Source organism: Paramisgurnus dabryanus, chromosome 7 (assembly GCF_030506205.2).
Source record: "Paramisgurnus dabryanus chromosome 7, PD_genome_1.1, whole genome shotgun sequence".
In the NCBI taxonomy this organism is placed as follows: Eukaryota; Metazoa; Chordata; class Actinopteri; order Cypriniformes; family Cobitidae; genus Paramisgurnus; species Paramisgurnus dabryanus.
In genome coordinates this window covers 27,692,569-27,715,223 of record NC_133343.1, presented here as the reverse complement: position 1 = coordinate 27,715,223, position 22,655 = coordinate 27,692,569, and the positions used below count along the sequence as shown (strand labels likewise).

At 38.7% G+C, this 22,655-nt stretch overlaps 2 protein-coding genes across 6 annotated transcripts in view; both read right to left on the bottom strand.

Annotated features, from left to right (window-relative positions):
* Positions 1–664: 664 nt before the first annotated feature.
* Positions 665–14,495, bottom strand: LOC135746200 (G-protein coupled receptor 22). Of its 2 annotated transcripts, XM_065264757.1 has the most exons (3): positions 14,099–14,495; positions 6,499–6,567; positions 665–6,058 (listed from the first exon to the last, which is right to left on the bottom strand). In XM_065264757.1, exon 3 carries the CDS (start codon positions 5,958–5,960, stop codon positions 4,401–4,403), a length of 1,560 nt encoding a protein of 519 aa, XP_065120829.1. In that variant the 5' UTR covers positions 5,961–6,058; positions 6,499–6,567; positions 14,099–14,495; the 3' UTR covers positions 665–4,400. The 2 variants fall into 2 exon arrangements, with proteins under 2 accessions (XP_065120829.1, XP_065120828.1); XM_065264756.1 differs by lacking the exon at positions 6,499–6,567.
* A 1,028-nt stretch (positions 14,496–15,523) lies between these two features.
* The window catches only part of col7a1 (collagen, type VII, alpha 1), a 78,306-nt gene continuing 71,174 nt past the window's right edge, over positions 15,524–22,655 (bottom strand). For all 4 annotated transcript variants that reach the window (XM_065264500.2, XM_065264501.2, XM_073815211.1 and 1 more), the window contains exons 106-119: positions 22,536–22,616; positions 21,968–22,021; positions 21,818–21,871; positions 21,679–21,741; positions 20,685–20,747; positions 20,475–20,591; positions 20,292–20,369; positions 20,159–20,212; positions 20,006–20,054; positions 19,433–19,882; positions 18,498–18,629; positions 18,348–18,410; positions 17,127–17,300; positions 15,524–16,312 (exon numbers count right to left, since the gene is read on the bottom strand). In XM_065264500.2, coding sequence (XP_065120572.1) covers positions 19,866–19,882; positions 20,006–20,054; positions 20,159–20,212; positions 20,292–20,369; positions 20,475–20,591; positions 20,685–20,747; positions 21,679–21,741; positions 21,818–21,871; positions 21,968–22,021; positions 22,536–22,616 — 630 coding nt within the window. In that variant the 3' untranslated portion in view covers positions 15,524–16,312; positions 17,127–17,300; positions 18,348–18,410; positions 18,498–18,629; positions 19,433–19,865. The remainder of the gene's footprint in view (positions 16,313–17,126; positions 17,301–18,347; positions 18,411–18,497; positions 18,630–19,432; positions 19,883–20,005; positions 20,055–20,158; positions 20,213–20,291; positions 20,370–20,474; positions 20,592–20,684; positions 20,748–21,678; positions 21,742–21,817; positions 21,872–21,967; positions 22,022–22,535; positions 22,617–22,655) is intronic.

Genomic DNA, 22,655 nt, shown 5'->3' with positions numbered 1-22,655 from the left:
AAAAAATGTACAGGTATTATCAAATAAATAGCCCGTCTTAATAAATAATTCACATGAAAATACATAGGCCTATGAAAAGGTAGAAAGCTGTTAACTTTTGACCTATGAAGTCATTGTTCCTGAAAGTTCCATTAGGAGACGGTATATTCGTTTCTGTTAGAAAGAACCCAACCCCCATTATCGCCCCTTCGGCGAGGTTGCAAACATTAAATGTCAGTGTGTGTCATCAAACATTAATAAGTGTTAATACAACTTCACAAGTGCTGCTTCTGTCGCTGATAATGAGGATTAAGTGCACCTTTATATCCTGCACACACAATTCAGAAGAACCACCACCACCACCACCAAGTCTTCAAAGATTAATAACATTTAAAAGTCTCTGAATCAGGTCAGGTTCACCGAGTGAACTGGTACTTATTTGAGTGTCCCTTATATGGCATTTAATCTTCTTTGTGAAACGGCAGTCGCTGACGGAGACACATGGGGTTCTTAATTGCCTGTTTGACTTTTATCAACTGGGATGAAGTCAGTCAACCTTTCCCGGCACACTTTAATTGTATATATTAAAGCAATGGACTTCTGAGCGTGTTTTGGTAATGAGAATGTGCTACATATAGGTACTCTGTGTATATGGGTATGCAGACAGGCAAAGGAAGCAAGCAAAGAGGCTGAATGTTTTTATTACTGTAATTCAGACTTATTGCTCCTCTATTGTAAAGTAATACAATAACATCTCAAAACAAATTAATGTACAGCACTGACAAGATATACATTTACAGGACACAGATAAAATATATTAATTTAGACATTGTAAAAGTGGTTTTGTCAGTATTTTCAGAAACTGATCGAACCGATACGCATGCCCTTGCTAGAGGGGACTTTAAATAATTGGCTGCGGTTTTAAACCACAGTAATATCTGTGACTATTTACATCCCTGATCATATACATTAACACAATGATAACTCTACTGCCCTCTAGACTACCAATGAAAAGGACACTGTAAATCTGTGTATATGTACGCTTAGCGGCGGTACAGATGGCTACGATTATCACCACACAATGATATTAATTTCTATGGGAATCATGCGATGCTAAACCTGGATTATAAATTTATTGCACATGACCTCTTACAAACTTATGCCTGTAGATACACTCTCACTTTCTCTTTCTTTCTTTTCCTAGCACCTTGGGATTAGTTGTACTCTACAGGTTAATTAGACAGTGGCCTGTTGACCTCTCTGAACAGAGATCAGTGTGCTTTAGAAACCCTGTGCTGATTAGTTGCCGGTGATACTACACACTCGTGAACAACACTGACGTCTTTGAATTTCTTCTATAAATGTGATCACATCACGCACGTCGTCTAAAACATCTAACACATTAATGGTTTCTCAGATGCGTAGGAGTGATATGAAATCAGTTTGATTCATGAATATTAATCTAATATCTACTGAAAGGCAGGTATAAGTGGGTGCTACTGCTTATCCATTTTTTGCATCACAGCCAAAAAAGGACCTCTTTAAAAAAAATAGAAATTTAGAAAATGACCAGAAAATGAAAATTCTATAATAATTGAACAAATTCTGCATGTTTCGTTACAATGTATATGATGAGACACGCAAGATGGATGGGTGGTTCATAAACTTTCATACACTTTTCACTTTGTCACATTGTATTACTAAGATACGATATTATTTAATATAACTGTGTTCAGCTGAAGACAGAAAGGCATATACTGTACAACCAAGATGTTAAAAGTTATGGGCTGATTGTTATGTTTGGGCAAACTATCCCTTTAGTAATCTACAGAAAATGATTTGAGTAGGTTAATAAGGAGAAAAAATGATTTATACACTGTAAAAAGTGAAAGTTTCTTCAGTTTTGGTTAAACCTAAAATATTAAAATTTTTCAACCAAAATTTTGAAAATAAGTTGAAAAAGTAATTTTTACGTGTTACCTATTTTGTTTCTTCCCCTTGGTAATTTTTACTAGCAGGTTACTATTTTCGGGCACTGCGTTATATCATTGCGCCTGCTGTAGCCATGTTACGGCAGCAAAGTCCTTGATTATTACGCCAGAATGAGAGTATAGTTCTTAGCCATATCGCTTAGAAAATCGCAACTTTTAATTTTCTGGCGTCCTTAGTACACGATGTAACTACAGAAGAGTCAAGTTTTAAATAGGAAAAATATCAAAACTCTGCATTTTTGAGCGTGATGCTAATGGTCTAATCAGATTTAATGGATTGTGCTAAGCTATGCTAAAAGTGCTAGTGCCAGAGATTGGCTGAATGGATTTCAAAACGGTAAAAATCAAATGTTTAACTCTAGGAAATGAAAATGTTGATCCAGGTGCAACAATGATGTTGAATGTTGATCCAGGAGGATCACATCCTACTTGGTGAAATCTCGTTTACCAAAAAATTCAGAAATATGAATATTGTTTTCTCCTATAAACATATAATTTTGTTTTTGAAGAGTCATTTGGAATTCTTTAATGATGGATGTCCAGTATGTACTCTTTAAAGTTTGCAATTTTGGCTCCCAAATAAGACGACAGCTTTAATTATAAAAAAATGTGTGTTCAACTGAAGAAAGTTACATACATCTTAGTCTCAGCCTCAGACGTCCCGCCCGTACACTTTTCTGGAAACCCTGTGGGAATGTCTAAAGTTGTCTTTTGATTGGTTTAAATAATCAGTCGTGTTCACATGGATAGTAATGACCAGTTATCATGACCACCTAAACATTGGATTAAAAATATATAAAAAATATGCAAAGTTGGCAGCATAGACTCTCTAAAAGACCTCCAAAAGAATGCTTGAGGCAGTTAGTGGAGTCAAAAAGTTTGGTTCTCCTGAATTGCTTGAAGGTGTTAAAAAGTGGAGAGGTATGCTTCAAACAGACGTTTAACGGGAGCGTCGCATTGGTGTGGATGTTGATGAAGTGCACAACGTTGTTCTATGGTGAGTAATGTTGTTTATTTAGATGCTATTCGGTTGGCTGATTATTTAAATAACTGACTTGTTGTCAGCCGGCTCGTTATTGTTGGGAGTCTGAAATGTGACGCTAGACGAAACAAACTGTGATTGGTTGTTTAACATGTCGGTCAAACAGCTCGTGGATGGGCTTTGTCCAGAAAAAGCAGCAAAAAACGGCTAGGTGAGACTACATAAATCTGGGATGGCATGAGGAAAGTTTTCTTTTTCTGGTCAATTATTCCTTTAAAATTTAAGAATTTTGAAAAAGCATAGGAGGACAACATAAAAATAAACTATTATAAGTGAAAAGTTGGATCAACTTAAAAAGTTTCTTCAACTGGACACACCTAAAAAAATTTAGTTTATACAAATTAAACTTTTCATTAAAGTGAACATTTAAGTTAAATAAACATAATTTTTTAGGTGTTACAAATTAAAGTAACTTTTTAAGTTGATCCAACTGTTCACTTTTTACAATGTAGGGATGCACAGACATATCGGCCTTTAATCAGTATCTGCAGATAAAAGCATTTTTTCCTACTCTCGGATATCGGCGGATTGTTTAAAAACAGCCGATGATCGGAGCAGATTGCAGCGCAGATTATACACTGTTTTATCGGACACGTGCGTTATCTAGTGGCTAAACTAAACTTTGGACCAAATACCTTGTCGAAAATAACAAATGTTTTGGTTTCCTAAAGTCGAGGGGAATTGGCGATCATGGATCACCGCTATGTGAAGGGAGGTTTGGCAGCCGATCTTTGGTAACACTGTATATATTATATAGTACACATTTTACACAGTAACATAGCTGAGTGTAGTTTTGGATAGATTTTATCTATGATTTGAACTATATTGTAAAAAAAATGCAGTATCAAGTTAAAACAACTTGGTTTTGCAAGTCAAACCATACCTACAATTTTAAGTATTGGCTTGGGAAAAGTTGACATAACTTCTAAAATCAAGTTGAAATTGTTTAACTTAATTTTTTAACAAAAAAAGCTGCAGATTTTTTACCGTGAGTAATCTACTTGCTTGTAATATGAAATAAACTACTCTATTAATAGTTAGGACTCTAAGTTATTAATTCTTTGCAGAGTTAACCTAAAGTTAAATTTTTCACAAAACCCGTTTGCTTATGTTGTTACTGCTAAAACCGTCTATATCCTGTCAATCAGAATTTGTGCTGTGTGAATATTTTGAACTGGGCGAAAATGACAACAGAGCTGCAGTTTGTATGTTCTGCAGTTCTAGGATTTCATGACATAGTACTTTGACACAAAAGCAAAACTATCGGTATCGGCACATACATTTTATATCAGTGCATCCCTAGTTACAATGGTTTTTACACCCATTTCCTGCACACACACATCACTCATACCTACAGCCATAAGTCAATGATGCACAAACACACACCATTATTCTCTAACAGCCTCTGTCAGGCAACGGTCCGTAGCATTGCTGCAATTCGTCCTGTGTTTGCGTCGGATCCTGGTATTGGTACGGACACGAGTCTGCCCGTTCTGTGGACGAAGCCTGCGCAGGCGGGTATGCAAAACTTTACGCAGTTTTTGTCTAGTGAACGCGTATAGCAGTGGATGTAGCACTACCGTCCAATACGCAAGCACCAGGAAGCAGAGTCTCAGACGTTCTAGCCAATCAGAGGGTCCGATAGCCAGCATAAGGAGAGGCATGATGGAGAGAGGTGCCCAGCATAGAAGAAAAGAGAGGATGATTATGACAGACATGCGAAAGACTCGCCTTTGACGTTCCCTTCGGTCTCTGTGGCGCCGAACTGCTCGACGCAAAGCTAAGATGGCTGATACAGAAGCACCCACACCCATACTAGGCGGGCCATGGGTTGGGGCGGGACTCACCCGTGCAGTTACTGTGGACACAGTGGGCGTGGGGCTTAAAGGTGTGGTTACAGAGGGCGTGGCAGGAGAGGGGATTTGGGGACTAGTTACAACAGACAAGGAGGCGACAGAAGCAGTGGGTGTGGGGCCTAGAGGTGATGTTATCACAGATACAGTAGGGGTGGGGCTAAGAGGAGTAGTAAGTGATGGAGTATTTGTCTCAGTGTTGACGGTTACCGTAGTAACTGTATCCGATGTGATTAGCGGCCCAGTAGAGAGTGGTGGCGGGGAGGTGGGCGTGTTCCTCGTCGTGTGATCCGGCGACCTCGCTGACCGTTTGCGACGTAACCAAAGTCGGTAAGCAGGTCGTTTGGTGTCTCGTTGGGACCTGGGCGTGCGTCCAATGCGAATGCGCAGTGCCTGCAGAATTCGCGAGTATGTAAATAGCATCACAGCTAGAGAGCACAGGAACACTGGTACCTGTAGTAACAGATGAGCCTGCAGAGCTCCACCCCACTCCGAACAAAGCACGGTGCTATTGGATTGCACAAACACTCCCTCTCCTTGGTCCAACACAAACCCTGCCTCCACAAACGGTAGTAGTGGCACGGCTAAAGAGACCACCCACACTCCGACGAGCAGAACGGTTGCCCTCCTCGGCGTCAGCAAACGATTGGCTGGCCTAACGCTGATGTCATAGCGATCTAAGCTGATGAGCAACAGGTTAAGTGCGGTGCCCACGCTGGCAAAGCAGGCTGCTGATTCGTGGAGGCAGCAGAGCAGGGCGTGGTGAGGAACCGAGGCTCCGCCCAGTATGAGGAGAGTGGCAGTAATTGGCAGGCAGAGAAGACAGAGCAGCAAGTCAAGGGTATGGAGACTGAGCGTGACCGCATGACTGACGGACTCCAACAGGCTGCAGTGACCGCAGTATAACACCAACACTGTCAGGTTACCGCCCACCCCCAGGAGCAGCTCCAACAGCAACACAGCAATCACTGTAGCCCGGAAACCAAGCCACGCCCCTTCCTGCTGAGCGAGTCCGGCCCCCACGCTATCTTCTGCCTGTAGGAGGGACAGACCGTGACCCTCAGTGAAGCTGCCATCTGTTTCCATGGACACCATTGCCACGTGCCTTCAGGCATAGTAATGCCAGACACTCCCACTGGCCATGCTCCACCCGCTCAGGTGTTTTCTTGGGGCTTGATGAACGATTGACAGCTCTGTGACAAAAGACAAGACAGAAGGAATCACATTTTCTATGAACAAGCCAATGGATACAGTGATGGACGGTACTGTATCAGTGATTCAGTGTTCTGTTCAACTAAAACGTAATGAGGTATTGATCTAGCAAGACAAGAAAATGAAGATGAGTGATTGTGTATGTGTGGACCATTACAGACCATTAAGACTTTTAATGCATTTTGACACGATTATCACAAGCCCATTTTATTCTTATTACTGTAATATATGAAGAGATCAAATGCAAACCCTCTATGTGCACCTCACATGTTTTCTTGTAAACAAGCATTTTTTTTATCAGACTCTTAAAGGTGTGTAACATTTAGAAGGATCTCTTGACAGAAATGCAATATAATATTCATAACTATATTATCAGTGGTGTATAAAGACTTTACATAATGAACGGTATTGTTTTTATTACCTTAGAATGAGGTTGCAATTCACATTCTCACCACTAAAACTGCTGGATTCTGCCAACAATCCGGTATTTCTGAATGGGATTAAGCAGATTTGAAGCAAAAGTATTTGATATCATCTCATTTTTTGTTTTTTTGCATCTGAGCTCCTTGAATTTTACAGGGGATGGAAAAATAATGTGAACTCCAGGAAAATATCTGATATCTTTAATACGGTGTTGGACCAGTGTTTATCATTAATACAGCTAACCTTCTCACAATAGATTCATGCAACTTTTACACAGTGTCCAGTGGATTGTTGTACTATTTATCTATCACAGTGGTTCCCAAATCCAGTCCTCGGGACCCCCCTCCCAGCATGTTTTAGATGTCTCCTTATATGAAACACCTGATTCCACTCATCAGGCTAGGCTGGAAGGAGCCTGATGAGTGGAATCAGGTGTTTCATATAAGGAGACATCTAAAACATGCTGGGAGGGGGGTCCTGAGGACTGGATTTGGGAACCACTGATCTATCAGATTATCTTCCAGGTTGGAGTAAGGAACCTGCTTCTCATTTTTCTCATAATTTTGTAGACAGTTGCACTTGAAAACACCAAACAGTTTGGCTGTTAAGGTTACATATATAACTTAACAATCTCACCAACTTCTTTGGATTTACAACTGCTGAACACAACTTGTTTAAAACCTTGCTTTAACATGCAAAATAGACGAAATAAGTAGCAACAGATAACCACAATATGTGACTCTGTACCACAAAACCAATCATATGGGTAAAATTTGTGAAGTCTAAAAGCTTAATTCATATGCTTTCTATTGTTGTATGTTTTGTTAAAGGGGCCATGGCACAAAACTTTTTTAAGATGTCAAATAAATCTTTGGTGTCCCCTGAGCACATATGTGAAGTTTTAGCTCAAAATATAATATAAATAATTTATTATAACATGTTAAAATTGCCACTTTGTAGGTGTGTGCAAAAATGTGCCGTTTTGGGTGTGTCCTTTAAAATGCAAATGGGAAGATGAAGTGCAAACACTGATCACAATGATGATGGTTTGTTGCAATTGAAACTCTGAATTATTTTCTCTCTGCCCTAAATGGCAGTGCTGTGATTGGATAGTGCAGATTAAGGGGCAGTATTATTATATTAAGAGCTCCTTATGACATCATAAGGAGAGCCAAATTTCAAAGACCTCTTTTTTATGTGCTTGTAGAGAATGGTTTACCAAAACTTTGTTACTGGGTTGAACTTTTGCACATTTTCTAGGTTGATAGAAGCACTGGGGACCCAATCATAACACTTAAACATGGAAAAGGTCAGATTTTCATGCCATGGCCCCTTTAAGATAGGACAATATTTGGCAGAGGAACAAGTTTTAAAAATGTGGAATATGGGGGGGGGGGGTCTAAATATAGAGAAAATTGCATTTAAAGTTGACCAAATGAAGTCCTTAGCAACACATATTACTAATGATAAATAATTTTTTAAGGAAATGTACAAAATACCTTAATTGGACATGATTTTTACTAAATATCCTAATGATTTTTGCCATTAAAAATCAATAATTTTCATCCATACAATGTATTGTTGGCTATTGCTGGTTCAGAGTACATATTTGTTCATTTATTCACAGTAGATTTAACAATTAATAGTAACCATTATAACAATGGGTGTTCATATTATTTTATTCACCCCCTGTTTAGCATAACATAACCCAGCAATTTTGTGTTTAAAAGATGCCAATAGCCCAGATGTCTTTCTTTGGGTTGTCAGTGAAAATCAGTTAGCTGTTTAACGATAGCCCAAAAATAAAATAAATAAAATCCTGTCAACACTGTTGACTTTGCTTACATGATAGTTTACAAATTTATTTGGGCTAAAGTGGTTTACTTGTCATACATTGGCAAATTCGTATCAATTCATACGAAGTTAATTGTGCAACATCGTACGATTCTCATTAAAAAAAAACAACAACAACAAAACTGAAACCCTAACCCCACACCTAACCCCAATGTCACAGGGGTCAAGGAGGCAAATCATACCAAAACTTACGAATGTGGTCGTATGAATTAATACGAATGAACCAACTCGTAAAATATGTACAAATTCTCGTGAGATAGCATTGCTAGCCGGATTCTATCGGGTCCATAGTTAACCTAGATGATATAACCGCTATTGCTTGCTGGGAATGTAGTATATTTAACTATATTATAATAAAAACATACAGTATGTCTCTCTGTGTGTGTGTGTGTGTGTGTGTGTGTGTGTGTGTGTGTGTGTGTGTGTGTGTGGGAGAGGTGATAAAATATGACCCAGACGTGTTCTTGACATCTTTCATAAGATTTATCCAATCTGATAGAGAGGAATTACAGTACAGGGCAATCACTCATACATGACTAAGGGTGCAAGAAAATCACATGAACCTTGATAAATGATATACAGTAAGGATTACAAGAACTCCTTTAAGTCAGAGACTGCCTGATTGTAAGTACTGCTTGAAATTTCACGGCCTGAACAACATGATTCTAATGAATTCCAAACAGCACACGCTGTTTCAAAATGACAGGTTGCACAATCCTAACAGCCTTTCATTCCCCCCCAAAAAACATAAATATATAAATAAATTAATGAGTTCGACTCGAGACCGATCCCATTTCCAGAACGGTTACTATGGCAACTACGGTTAAGAGTGGTCAAAATGTAACATTTTAGCATTCCTGTATTTATGGCTGCGCAAAGTCAGATTCAGACTTTGCCTCGAGCACATCTGTGATACCGACCTCAGGAGAAAAGTTCTTGATGTTTAACCAAAGTAGACTGCAGTGAGAGAGGATGGCAACGCGGCTGGCATGCCAATATTCCCAATGCCACGGCGATGAAAAGAGGTCAATGCAGTGGAGGTTTGAGTGACAGTAGAAGTTTTAGGGCTCATGAATAAAAACATAACAGAAGCCTGGGAATTTTCTTACTCTTAAACACACAGTAATAGGGCTACTGTACCAACACAATCTCATGACAATTCTTAACTACTTTAGGAGATGGCTAATTTGTACAACGTTTTAGTATGATGCGCTTTCATACTTGGGGTGGGGTTGGGACTTTATTATTGCTTTTTGCCAATAATCATACATTCGAATGTTTGAATTAGCCACCTCGTAAAATAGTTACGAATTCCTTTGAGATCAAGCTGGATGAACAGATAAAAGACTAAGATTGCTTTTGAATTCATCAAATCATGACGTAGCTTGTTAGATATTAAAGGGGCCACGTCACAAGACTTTTTAAAGATGTAAAATAAATCTTTGGTCTCCCCAGAGTACACTTGTTAAGTTTTAGCTCAAAATACAATATAGATAATTTATTATAACATGTTAAAATTGCCACTTTGTTGGTGTGTGTAAAAATGTGCCGTTTTGGGGTGTGTCCTTTAAAATGCAAATGAGCTGATGAAATTCAAACACTTATTGCAATGATGGTGGTTTGATGCAATTGAAACTAAATTGTGCTGTGTATTATTTTCTCTCTGCATTAAATGGCTGTGCTGTGGTTGGAAAGCGCAGATTGAGGGGCGGTATTATTATTATAAGATCTCTTTATGACATCATAAGGAGAGCCAAATTTCAATGACCTCATTTTTCACGTGCTTGCAGAGAATGGTTTACCAAAACTAAGTTACTGGGTTGATCTTTTTCACATTTTCTAGGTTGATAGAAACACTGGGAACCCAATTATAGCACTAAAACATGGAAAAAGTAAAATTTTTATGCCATGGCCCCTTTAAGAAATAGTGGAGTGAGATGATGAGAAAGAGAGGAGAAGAAAAGAATGAGTGGGAGGTGTAGCTGCATACTGTATTGTAAAATAGATAGAGTAGTACTGTATGTACCTACCTTTCATCCCATCCTACCCACCCATCACTCGGCTGTAGTTGAGACCCATCCATCTTTCTTCAAACTACTTTCTTTCTCCACTTTGAACTATGCTTGCTCTGACCAGATTTCCTTCCATTGCTTTGATTGAATTTAGTCATCGTTGTTTTCCAAGCTAATTAGATTTGCCTGCCCCGGTTTGTTGCCTGGCTGTTAAAAAAGGATTAGTTCACCCAAACATGACAATTACTCACCATTGTGTTTCTCCAAATCTGTATATTTGTGTTCCTCATGTGAAACATGAAAGCAGTTTTGCAGAGTCTTAACGTTTCCCACACAATGGCAATTTGAAGTGACTACACCTGTAAAACTTAAAAAAAATTTGAACACTGAACAATTCACCCAACTGCACTCTTAAATATATCACCCTTTATATACAAACTGCCAGAACACATATTTTTAAATTACGAACCACACATGACGGGCTACATACATGTTGTGATGAACTTCGCATCGAGTGCCCTCGAATAAAGAAGTCACAGGCCGCCACTGTTTTTATGACAAATAAAATCCACTAATATAGGAAGATTAGTGTAGTTAGCTGCTGGTATGTGCCTTGTTAACATGTTTAAAGCTTTAAAATGCATCACAGTATGTAAGCTTATAATGTTTATGCATGTTTATAATGTACAATTGACTGTGTGCTGTGTATATACCTTGTGCCTGTTTGGTTTATAAATATACAAAGAACAAGATTTAATAAACAAAGACTAATAAGGCACTTTTTCATTTAATGTATTGTAAATGTAATAATACCCCTGGCTCAGTGTCATTTTCTTTATTAATATGAACATCTGATGGGACATGCCATCTTCATCACTTACAATTAGAATGAATCCCTGGACACATTAAAGGTGCTGTTTTTTTCCTGTTTTCAAAGTTTTGATTGTGTTTACGGTGCGCAATAAGTGTGTCATGATTTCTAAATCGAAATCGATCGAAATAAAGACACAACCTCGAACTTCAAATTAAAAAAATGGAATCGTAGATGCTGCCACGCCCCCATGTCACGTCCTGTCGGCTTGCCAAGCGGAAAAAAAAACGTGTTGAGTGCTGCGAGTCAACCTCATCTAACTAAGCTAGCTACAGCCAGTCAAAAGATAGCATGGCAGATACAGGAGACATCACACAAGCCGCTCTTTACATGGGAAACAAATAACAGCAAGCGACTCCCGCCGTCAGCTGAACTCAATCAGCATGCACGTGTGCCGTGTGCACAGCAGAACGGCGTCTGTGACAGGACCGGTCATTTCTCTGAACTGAGATCTGTTTAAGTTTCACGACAACTTATTTCAGTTGCTTAATAGTTATGAAAACAGCATTTAAACATGACTTATTGGGGTATTGTCTCACAATCTCGTCTGACGGTAATAAAAGCGCGGTTTTAAGGTGCAAAGTACTGACAGGAATGTTCGTCTGACAGGAAGTTTAGTTTTTTTTAGGTATGTGCGTGTACCATATTTTCCACTGGCAGCAAGACTAACATGGCAGGGCATCTCCGGGTTCAAGGTCAGATATATTTCATGACAGTCTAGTCTAAAAATGGCATAGCATTTTTTTGCGCTTTAAAGAAAAATGTAAAAATCAAATTGAATCATGACACCCCTAGTGCGCAATAAAACATGTGTCCATGTTTCCTGTATTATTACACAATTTACAGCAATCTCTATACTGCTGTTTCACTGTCCTAAAAACGGGCTGATGTCTTCCTTGTTCTATGAAGTCCCTCCTTCAGAAATACGTAACGAGTTCTGATTGTGTAGCTGGTCAAGTGTGCTGTGATTCGACAGCAGCTTAGCACACGTCCAGAAAGGTCACGCCAGATTGAGGAATCTGTCCTCAGAAAAGGCCAAACAAATGGGATTTGACTCCGGGATGAAAATAACAGCGTCTTGAAGGCATGGCGACAAACACTCTACTAACGCAACTCTCTTCTCCACGGAAGCGCAACAAGGTCACGCCCTTTTTTGCGTATTACTGTGGGTGGAGGTTAGTAAAAAAAAATTAATATTGTCATCTTATACAGTACCTGGAAAGTAGAGGGCTGTAGTCCAAACCAGCTATTTTCTGTATTAGCGAATTTGAGATTTATAATTTTGCAGGAATTATTTAAGCTCTAACAGCAACATTAAACACTAATTAAAGTTAAAAAAAAGGGGATCACGAAAAACACCACATTTAATAAGCATTTTATTAATACAAGTTATTAATAAATGAATTTACTGCATTTCATAATATACAACTTTATTTTTAAAATGTCTTAAAACTTAAATCAAGTTCATCACATTTAGTCTTTTCTGCTGCAACTCTATGGGGCTGACAGTTACTGTAACTTCTGGGATCTTTTTGGAGTGAATGGAGTTGATGCGACTCACTTCCAATAAAGCTCTGTTCCAACCTAACACACGTTAGCATCCCATATTAGAATAGGACACTGAAAATGATGCTGCATCGCTGCTTATTGTCTTCAGGTTGAGTTATTTTGAATTGCCAAAGGATGTCGGCATTAGATTTCAAAGTTTTATAAAAAAGCTTGATTAATTTTCTTCAAAACCTGCGGTAAGTTTTATGATAAAACCAAAGTGATCTTTAAATGAATGATTAGCAAAGGCATTTAAATCACATTTGTGCATTATACCATCAATATGCATGTGTGGCGTATCTCTGTGGACACATGGGTCCTTTAGTGCAACGAGACAAAATTGATTTATAATGAGATAGATTAATTGTAAAATTAATATGCAAAGACTTAATTTGATTACAGACACTGGAAATGAAAGAGCGTGACAGCCTGTGAAACAATATACACTACGCTTCGTAAAACCAAAATAACTCCACATAGGAACTAAAATAGCTGATGGTCTAGATATACTTCTTTCCTTTCATACCCATTCTCAACAGACCAAGACCACTAATCTACCTGCCCTACAACATGAATATTCCTGACGGTCTCTTCCTGACAGCCTCTTTGTCTTATTAGGTATTTTCACACTCCATCACATCCACCCTCTCTTTTCCATTTCTTTTCTCTTGCCACATTGCAGACCTGATCTGAAGTTAAATGCATCCCAAAATGCATCATTTGCCTGTAATCAGAGCGAGAACGTGTGTGGATGTGAATGCATGTGGGAGAAGGAGGATGATAATGGATGTGATGAATGTCAAATGATTGGCGCAGGCGTATTTAACTTTTCTTTCGAATTTGATGTAGTCACGTGTCTCTGACTGCGTGCATGTCCAGTTGTGTTTGAAAGCATGGACGTGAGGGGTTGACGTCCTGATTCCAGAATTGAACTGTCAAAACTCAAAATCTGTGGTATGAGAATGCAAATTTAGACTCGTTTTAAATTTTATACATTTATTTAGTGTACATCTTGAATTTCTGCCCGGACAGGCAACAGATACAGAGACAATGCTGACTGCAGATTTTACCTAACACATGGCACCGCTCGGTAAACAAATCGACAATAGACCGCATATTTCCCCCTGAGGAATATTTGGAATCACGTCAACTGTAGATAAAACGGCACTGCTCGTTTCGGCTATCCTATTTATTCCCAATACTTAATATGGTTAATGATTAATTAGTGATATTTTAACATTCACACGAATGACAATAAAGCAAAAAGCGTATTATTGTAATGTGAATTTGCATCATAAGAGCTTTTTACTCACCTTGCCCCGCGCGCAACGGGAATCCCCGCTACATTCCACTGCGGTCCGTGCCGAGCGCGCGCTACTCTCACTGTCACTCTACTAGAGCGCGAGATTCCTGAGGGCTTCAGGACAGTCCGCTGTCGGGCGCGTGCCCGGAATAAATGTTGCACCTTCAGTGGTGCTAAACGGCGATGGAAATCGCCACCGTGTTTCTTTGAGGACCCATGAGTGCCGCTGTCCTGTGTGCCAGACGTACTGAACGTGCTCTCTTGCCGCGAGCGCGCATATACACATTATCACACATGCACACGCGAACTGCAGGCTTCAGAGGAAACGCGAGACCTGCTCGCTTCGCTGCAGATTTAAAAACAAACTTAAAGATTTTGTGTAGCAGAATGATGTGTAAAAACAATTTTTTTTTGTTGGGATATTATTCATGTTATTTGTCTATTTAATGTATTGTTTTAATTTCACATTAATATTAAAAGCATTATATATTGGATTATCACGATTACTGTACAGAAAACGGGGAATATTACATGTTAATATCGTAAAGCGGTTTTTTTGGGGGGTGTGTGTGCTTATGAAGGTTATTTATAAGGTGGCTTAATAAGGAATTTGCAAAGATGTTGCATTTCAATGTCACATCCAATGTCACCTAATCTTTCAAGATGCAATTAACATCTTTATTCCGAAGGATATTTAATAAACGAGTGCAAAGGCAATTTAAGAGTCATACGCAATGATTTAAAAGGATCGCATGCTTATTTTTTAATCTATCTAATGCACTGTCTTCTATACATCTTGATTTAAAAAAGATATATTATGGAGACATGAATGACATCTGGTATGCCACTATAAAATTGATGGATGAGGCCAATACACCTGATATATAGTAGGCCTACTACGAATAGGTAACTCTGTAGTAAAAATGTGTACTGACTCAAGCAATTTGTTATTAAACAGGCATGAGAATATCATACAAATATAAATACCCTAACAGATGGACAAAATGCAGTCAATGAATAAATATGAGTAGCCTATGAATATGAAATAAGTGTTTGACTGACAGTAGTAATGATTCTATGCTGGCATCTTAGCAAGATGGTTCTTAATCATTACTGAATCATCAAATGTGTGACTATAGGATAAACAAACAAAAAGAGAAACAGAGCGACGGCAAAAAGACAGACAGAAGTCGGCATACATTTCAGGACTAATAAGAGCCAAGTTAAAATTTAGGTTAAATAATAGTCAGATGTACTGTATTTGAGCCTGCATAAAGTGAAAATAAATGTTAATAAGCCTTGTCACCTCCGACTACATAAAGGATTCATTTTTTTAATGGGAATTACAACACAATTAGGCCAAACTGAATATAATTGTTTATTTAATCCCGTTAAATGTCAGTGTTATATAAAGATCAGACGGATCACTCCAAACTGTGTTTAGAACAAGCCAAAATTTATTGTGGGTTTATTGTAAATGCCTAATGTAGATAAAGAGTAGACCTTTGCTATAAAAAACATAGTCTTGTGCAAAGAAAATGTAAACTGTTTTTTTGCCAAATAAACAGAATTGGTGTTCTGCGTGGAACACAAATACTGAACGATCAATGCAATACAAGACAACATTCTTAAAAAAAATCAACCAACAATATAAAAATAGCTTTAACAATAGCACCATTTGTTTTAGAGTTTAAGTAAACATGCAGCATCTGCTAATACAAAAACATTCATTTGAATTTCCAGCTAATAAAAATACAGATCTACATTTACAGTACGATTTTGTACAACATAGACTTGCTCTAGGAACCAGTCTAAGATCAATTCTTGAATTGGAAAGTGTGGAACCTTACATGTTTTAGCACCTAAAAAATGTGTTCATTTCATGTACAAAATAATTAAAGACAATGATATGCAATTTTGACTAAACTACTGTAAGTATACAGAGTGTGCACCCTACCATTTGCCCAATTATTTTGATCTTAACAAAAGCACCCAGACAGTACACTATGTCAAACAACAGCTGGATAGACACAAAATAAATAAAGAAAATATACTTAAACTTGCTTGAGCAGTTGTGAAGAAGCAATGATGTGAAAATCTTTACCTTTAAGATTTCTAAACATCTTCTGTGCATTATGGCAGTGTCCAACACTGAGGTTTATCTTTTAATATATTGTAGTTTCAGATCTGCTTACAAGTCTTGTCTTCAAGTTAAAACACAAATCTATAACAAAAAATAAACAATGTGAATTTTTTTTGCATTATCCCATATAGTTAAAAGGATAGATTTTTATAAGAAAATTGTAAGCACACAATTGACGTTACCCATCGACTTCCATAGTGGGAAAAATAAATACTATGGAGCAGTAGCGACCAGTGACTTCTTTTTTCGAGGGCGCTCGAAGCGAAGTTCATGACAACATGTATGTAGCCTGTCATGTGTGTGGTTCCTTTTTCAAAATATGTGTTCCACGCATCGAGTGATCCTGTGTGCATCACGTGTCTTTTCAAAATAAGTGCCTGCTGCAGACGCGTCTAAAGGGTTTCTGAGAAAAGAGACGCTTGCGTTTGCCAGATACTCGCATAATCTCATGCGTAATCAGAGTTTAGTGTTAAGGGAGTGTCTTGCGTGTATTTTGTGAGTGTGAGCGTCTCTTTGATCATAAACGGTTTTGAAGCGTGTCCAGCAGGCACTTATTTTGACAAAACAAGTGATGCACATCGTTCACATGATGCAACAAACACATATTTTGAAAACGCAAGTAACACACATGACACTCCGAACACTTATTTTGAATTAGCGCCCTTCAGATGAGCAGTCACGAGTCTCCACTGCTATGGAAGTCAATGGGTGCCGTCAACTGTTTGGTTATCATCATTGTTTAAAATATCTACATTTGTGTTCAGCAGAATAAAGAAACTCATACAGGCTTTTTATTTTGGGGTGAACTATCCCTTTAATGTTTCAAATGAAAAAAAGAATGCTAATGACTGTACAGCCATTATCTGTGTGTATTAGTCAGCGAGTGTTAATGTACCTTCTTACTGTGGGAGACAGTGTTGCTCACACTCTTCTTTCTGTAAATAGCGGTTAGCGTTTCCTTTGCAGCCGCTGTAGATAAAAGGTCTACATTCGCCCACCTCAGAATTAAAGTACCAGCGGAGAGTATAGCGATAGCAGTCACCCTCATCCATCGGCATGATGCATGAGTCTAATAAACATACACACATAAACAGTACTGTAAACAACAGAGAATGATGGATATTCAGCAATTCCTCTTTTGTTTCTAAGACATACAGCACATCCAACACCTCTACCCACTTCAAATAGACTCGAACTGGCAATGGGAGTCGAGCACTTTAACAAGGAGGCCTTCATTATACAGTATCTATTGCTAGAGAACCTCTTGAGATCAGGGGGTGTGGTTAACAAATTAAACAGCTTTTACACACGCTGTCCATTAAGCTGTCCACAAACTAGAATTCTGTGTGTATTCAAAGCGCCACCATTGTTGTTTACAATGCATGGAATGGTGCGCTGTGATTTGTTGTGCGGATTTATTGCATTCTGCAGAGAAGGAGGACTGGGAAAGTCCTTTTTTGGGAAAAAGGGATAAAAGATGACAGAATAACACTGAGAAAATTGAGAATTTACTTTTTAATACGGACCAGATACAATGCTGATTTTGACGGTAAATATTTTTTTTAAATGGCGTTTATCGTGTTTAACTCTTTTAGCTTTTAAACATGTCATTATTTCATATATTTTCATATAGTTGTGAGAACATCTGTACAAATGTTCTGTTCTTGTCTGTGGTGGGCAATCTCATGATAAGAGCTGTCATACAGATGAGTCAGTGAGTTGACAACATGCTGAAGATACACAGACAAACAACAGGAAGTGAGCGCAGCTAGGAACCATGGAGGGCAATTACAGAGTGCAGAATTATGATAGCCTGCCATCATCAACAGCTATTGTAAGGCATTTGAGGACAGACATGTCAACAAAAGTGTGGTACATGTCTTTAGAATTTCTGTTTTGTCTTTCTCAACATACAGTATGATGCAAAAATTACAGGCAAGCAGAAACAGTGTGCACATTGTATTTTTTTTTTTTAAATGCACCGGTATTATTAGGTACGTATAGATGTACTTATGAGACTAGACTAAAAAAATTTGATGACATGTGGGGTGAGCAAATTATCAGGATTTTTTTATGAAAGTAATCATGATGAATCATACTGTAACTGATGACTTACCTTTACTTTTAACTTCTCTTTTTGTCCTTTTAGCTTTTAATAAATCCACAGAGACTGTTTCACCTGTCAAAACATTCATACATTATACTGTGTCCGCATATGCACCCTCATACTCACTTTTTGGTTCTTTTAAAGGAAATTCAATCATACCCTGACTTTTATTCAAAGTAGTGTCATAGTCAACAGTGTCCACTATTGGAGCATCATCATCATAGGTTTCTATAGAGTAAATGTGCTCGTAGTCTGGATCATTTGTGTTCATGACAACACGTAGTTTTTGACCTGAAAACATGCATGGATATATAAACAACACGTATTGTAAATCTCTGACTTTGGAATACCATATCATAGTCTGAAAATGATCGATAGGTACATGTGCAACTGGATAGTGTTAAATACGAGCATGTATTTAACATATCTCATATATGTTGATGTTGAAATGTAGAGTGAAATGGTTAGTGCACCCGAAACAAAAATTCGGTCATCATTTACTCTTTTCTTCTGTGGAACACAAAAGGTGATGTTTTAAAGCACTTTGTTAAATGAAAGCATACAGGGACCAGATGCTGTCAAGTAAAAGCACCATAAAAAGACCCTTAATACATCTATACTGTATGATTCATGCCATGTCTACTAAAGCCAGACAGCTTTGTGTGAAAAACAGACTAAGTAAGTTGTTATTCAGCGCTATTTACCTTGATTGACTGAAAATCTTTCCCAGCTGCCATATCTTTAAATATTCTAATATCAATTTCTGATTGGATATATATGGAAACTTAAAATGCGGCAAAACCCCAATGACATCTGATCCCAATCAAAATCAATAGCTGCAAAGGCTATAGGAACACGGCTTTATGGTGCTTTTTTGTTCATTTCGAATCTTGACAGCCCCTGTCACACAAAATTATGTTCTTTTGAATTCAGCAGAAGAAAAACACTTCAGGTTTAAAATATGTTTGAGTAAATGTACTTTTATTTCGGGTGAACTTGTACTCTGAAGATAATAAATAATGCAAAAAAGTGAAGGATAAAATTAGTTTTAAAGTGAGGTGACAGACGAAGAATACATGGAGGATAAGACTCACCCTCCTCGTCCCCACGGATTAATGAGTGCTCAGGGGACGTGGAGGAGCGACCTCGATAAGTCTGCACTGGCACAGGGACCTGACCATCCTGAACACCTGAGAACACGCCTACAATGAATCACACAAACGCCAGACAGCAAAACCCATCGGGGACCACACACGCTCACACCATTACGAAGAAATACACTCACACAGGAATTCATGCAACCAAAGCTGTATTTACACTTCATGCACTAGATCAACAAACAAGGACCCCCAAACCCCTGAAGTTTAGTCATGTGGACACAACCCAGAACACACAATAATGGTTTATGAAACCCACGCAAGACAGTTGCATACAGTACAGTAGTACTGTTAGTTCACTGTGCACATGAGTTTGGGACTGATGCAATGATAGGAAAATGTCTACTGGCAATATTGAGCTTATTTAAGTTCACTTACCTCCACAAGCTTAGGAAAAAGAGACAGAGCGAGAAGGAACAATAGAGAATTGATTATGATTCTTATTATTTTGACTTATTTTGTGTGTGACAATTTATAATCCTCATTTATCTACAACAAAGAGCCACTCACCACAATGAAGATTCATTTCAGTTCGAACATAACCCCGAATCTCATCTTCCTTTAAATAGAAACATGCAACCAGTCACTGGTTGTTATCTCAAGACCTCAAAATTAGGCTAGCAGGTATCAGCATTAAATTGCACAAATGTCTATTGTTCTGACCGTCATGCCTGGTTCTCCTCTGTCTCCTTTAGGTCCGTCAAGGCCCACCTCCCCCTGATACAAAGGCACGGAGACATTTAAGACAGAAAAGAGGTGTATGGCAAAAAAATGTGCGTATAGGAAATATTGTCACCTGTTCTCCCCTGTCTCCCGGGATGCCAGGGATGCCACGTGGGCCAACCATGGCAGGTCCTGGAGGACCTCGTTCTCCCTGTAGTTAATATTCAATGTGTTACGCTTCCTTATAAAAAGCTTTATAGATGATCAAAAAAATTTCCCTGTGCATATGTACAGAAATACACAGCAAGTTTGATACCTTTTGTCCCTGCAGTCCCTCAGGGCCTTTACCTCCAGCAGGCCCTTGAGAGCCTGATAAACCAGGGGGTCCATCCGTACCTCTCGGACCTGGAGCTCCAGGTATACCGGGTGGGCCCTAAAGATAGCAAGCGGAAGGCAAAATGTTCGGCTTTGCTGAGATAAGCACAAAACAGTAGAGAAGGTTACTGTACGAGGTTGGTATACTCACTCTTTCACCTTTATCTCCCGTTGTTCCCTTCGGTCCTGTAACTCCATCAAAGCCTCTGTCACCCTGGGAATCATCACACAGTTTGTTCAAACTTGCTATGCACTGCTTCATTGCCACTTAAAGGGGACATTTCACAAAACTTTTTTAAGATGTAAAATAAATCTTTGGTGTCCGCAGAGTACACATGTGAAGTTTTAGCTCAAAATACCATATAGAATATTTATTATAGCATTTTAAAAGGGCCACTTTTGAAGTGTGAGCAAAAATGGCCCATTTTTGGGTGTGTCCTTTTAACTAAAAAATTAGCTGATGAAATGCGAAAACTGATCGCCATAATGGTGGTTGGTTAAAGGGACACTCCATTTTTTTTAAAAATAGGCTCATTTTCCAGCTCCCCTAGAGTTAAACATTTGATTTTTACCGTTTTGGAATCCATTCAGCTGATCTCCGGGTCTGGCGGTACCATTTTTAGCATAGCTTAGCATAATTCATTGAATCTGATTAGACCATTAGCATTGTATTAATGGTCAAAAACTGTAAAAATTAAATGTTTAACTCTAGGGGATCTGGAAAATGAGCATATTTTCAAAAAAGCGGAGTTTCCCTTAAAATAACCTTTAAAAAACTAAATCGTGCTATCCATTATTTTCTCTCTCTCTCTCTCTCTGCACTAAATGGCAGTGCGGTTGTTGGATAGTGCAGATTAAGGGGCAATATTATTATAATAAGGTCCCCTTATGACATCACAAGGGGAATCAAATTTCAATGACCTATTTTTCACATGTTTGTTACTGGGTTGTTTGTTACAAGTTACTGTGTTGTTCTTTATCACATTTTTTATGTTTATAGAAGCACTAGGGACCCAATTATAGCACTTAAACTTAGAAAATTTAAATGTCCCCTTTAAACTAATTACAAATTATACAATTTAACACTAAATCATAATAACATGTTACATAATACAGCCTAAATCTCCTATGCAACAATCTCTTACCTTGGCTCCAATGAGTCCCTCCTTCCCGGGGCTTCCTGGGGGGCCTGAAGGCCCTACGTCACCCTGAAAATAGATTTTATTATGGCAAAATATTGGGACTGCATACATTCCCAAAACGTATAAATGTGTGTGTAAATACCTGCTCTCCCTTCCTCCCTGGCAATCCTGGTCTGCCATTAATCCCAGCATCCCCCTATGAACACATGAGCACAATGCATCACTCCCCAACACAAAGCTCTCACGCACAACTTGCCTCTCACTCCATTTCTCGATGTTTTCTATTACTCACCTTGTCACCATTCGGTCCACTTAATCCACATGCCCCCTTGGGACCTCGCTCTCCCTGTAACCATTAGAAGTCAGTTAAGCTGTCAATCACTCAATGTGACACGGCTCAATGAGATATACAGTTGGAGTAAAGCACCATTCACCTGCCAGTCATTCACATATACACACTTACACACACAGTCTCATTAGTGGACCGAGATTTATCAAGGATGCTGAACCCAGAAAAAAGTTTTGTATCTATTATGCGTGCGTGTGCATGTTGTCTATGGCTGAAGGGTGACTAGTACGCATCTGCAGTTGCCCATGTATCCCTGAGAGGAATGATTCATACAACGTGTGCCTCACTGCACTCGGCAAATCAATTCCTCAACACACGCACGCATACAAGCTCAAAAACAAAATTTTGATGGCTCGGGGTACATATGCAGATGGATATCAGATGCTGGCACGGGATCCGGACTGTGCAGTGTGATCATCTGGACTGAATGTCTCTTCAAGGTTACAGACAAAGCTTGCTAGTGTCAGTCTGAGTTTTAATCAAAGTGACAAACATGAAGATGCACACACACCTTGAGGCCTCGCAGACCTACGTGGCCCGTCTCCCCCTTCTCTCCTCTCATGCCGGGCAGGCCATCTTTACCAGGTGTACCCTGTTGAAAACAGAGCAAAAATAGAGGATCATGGTGACA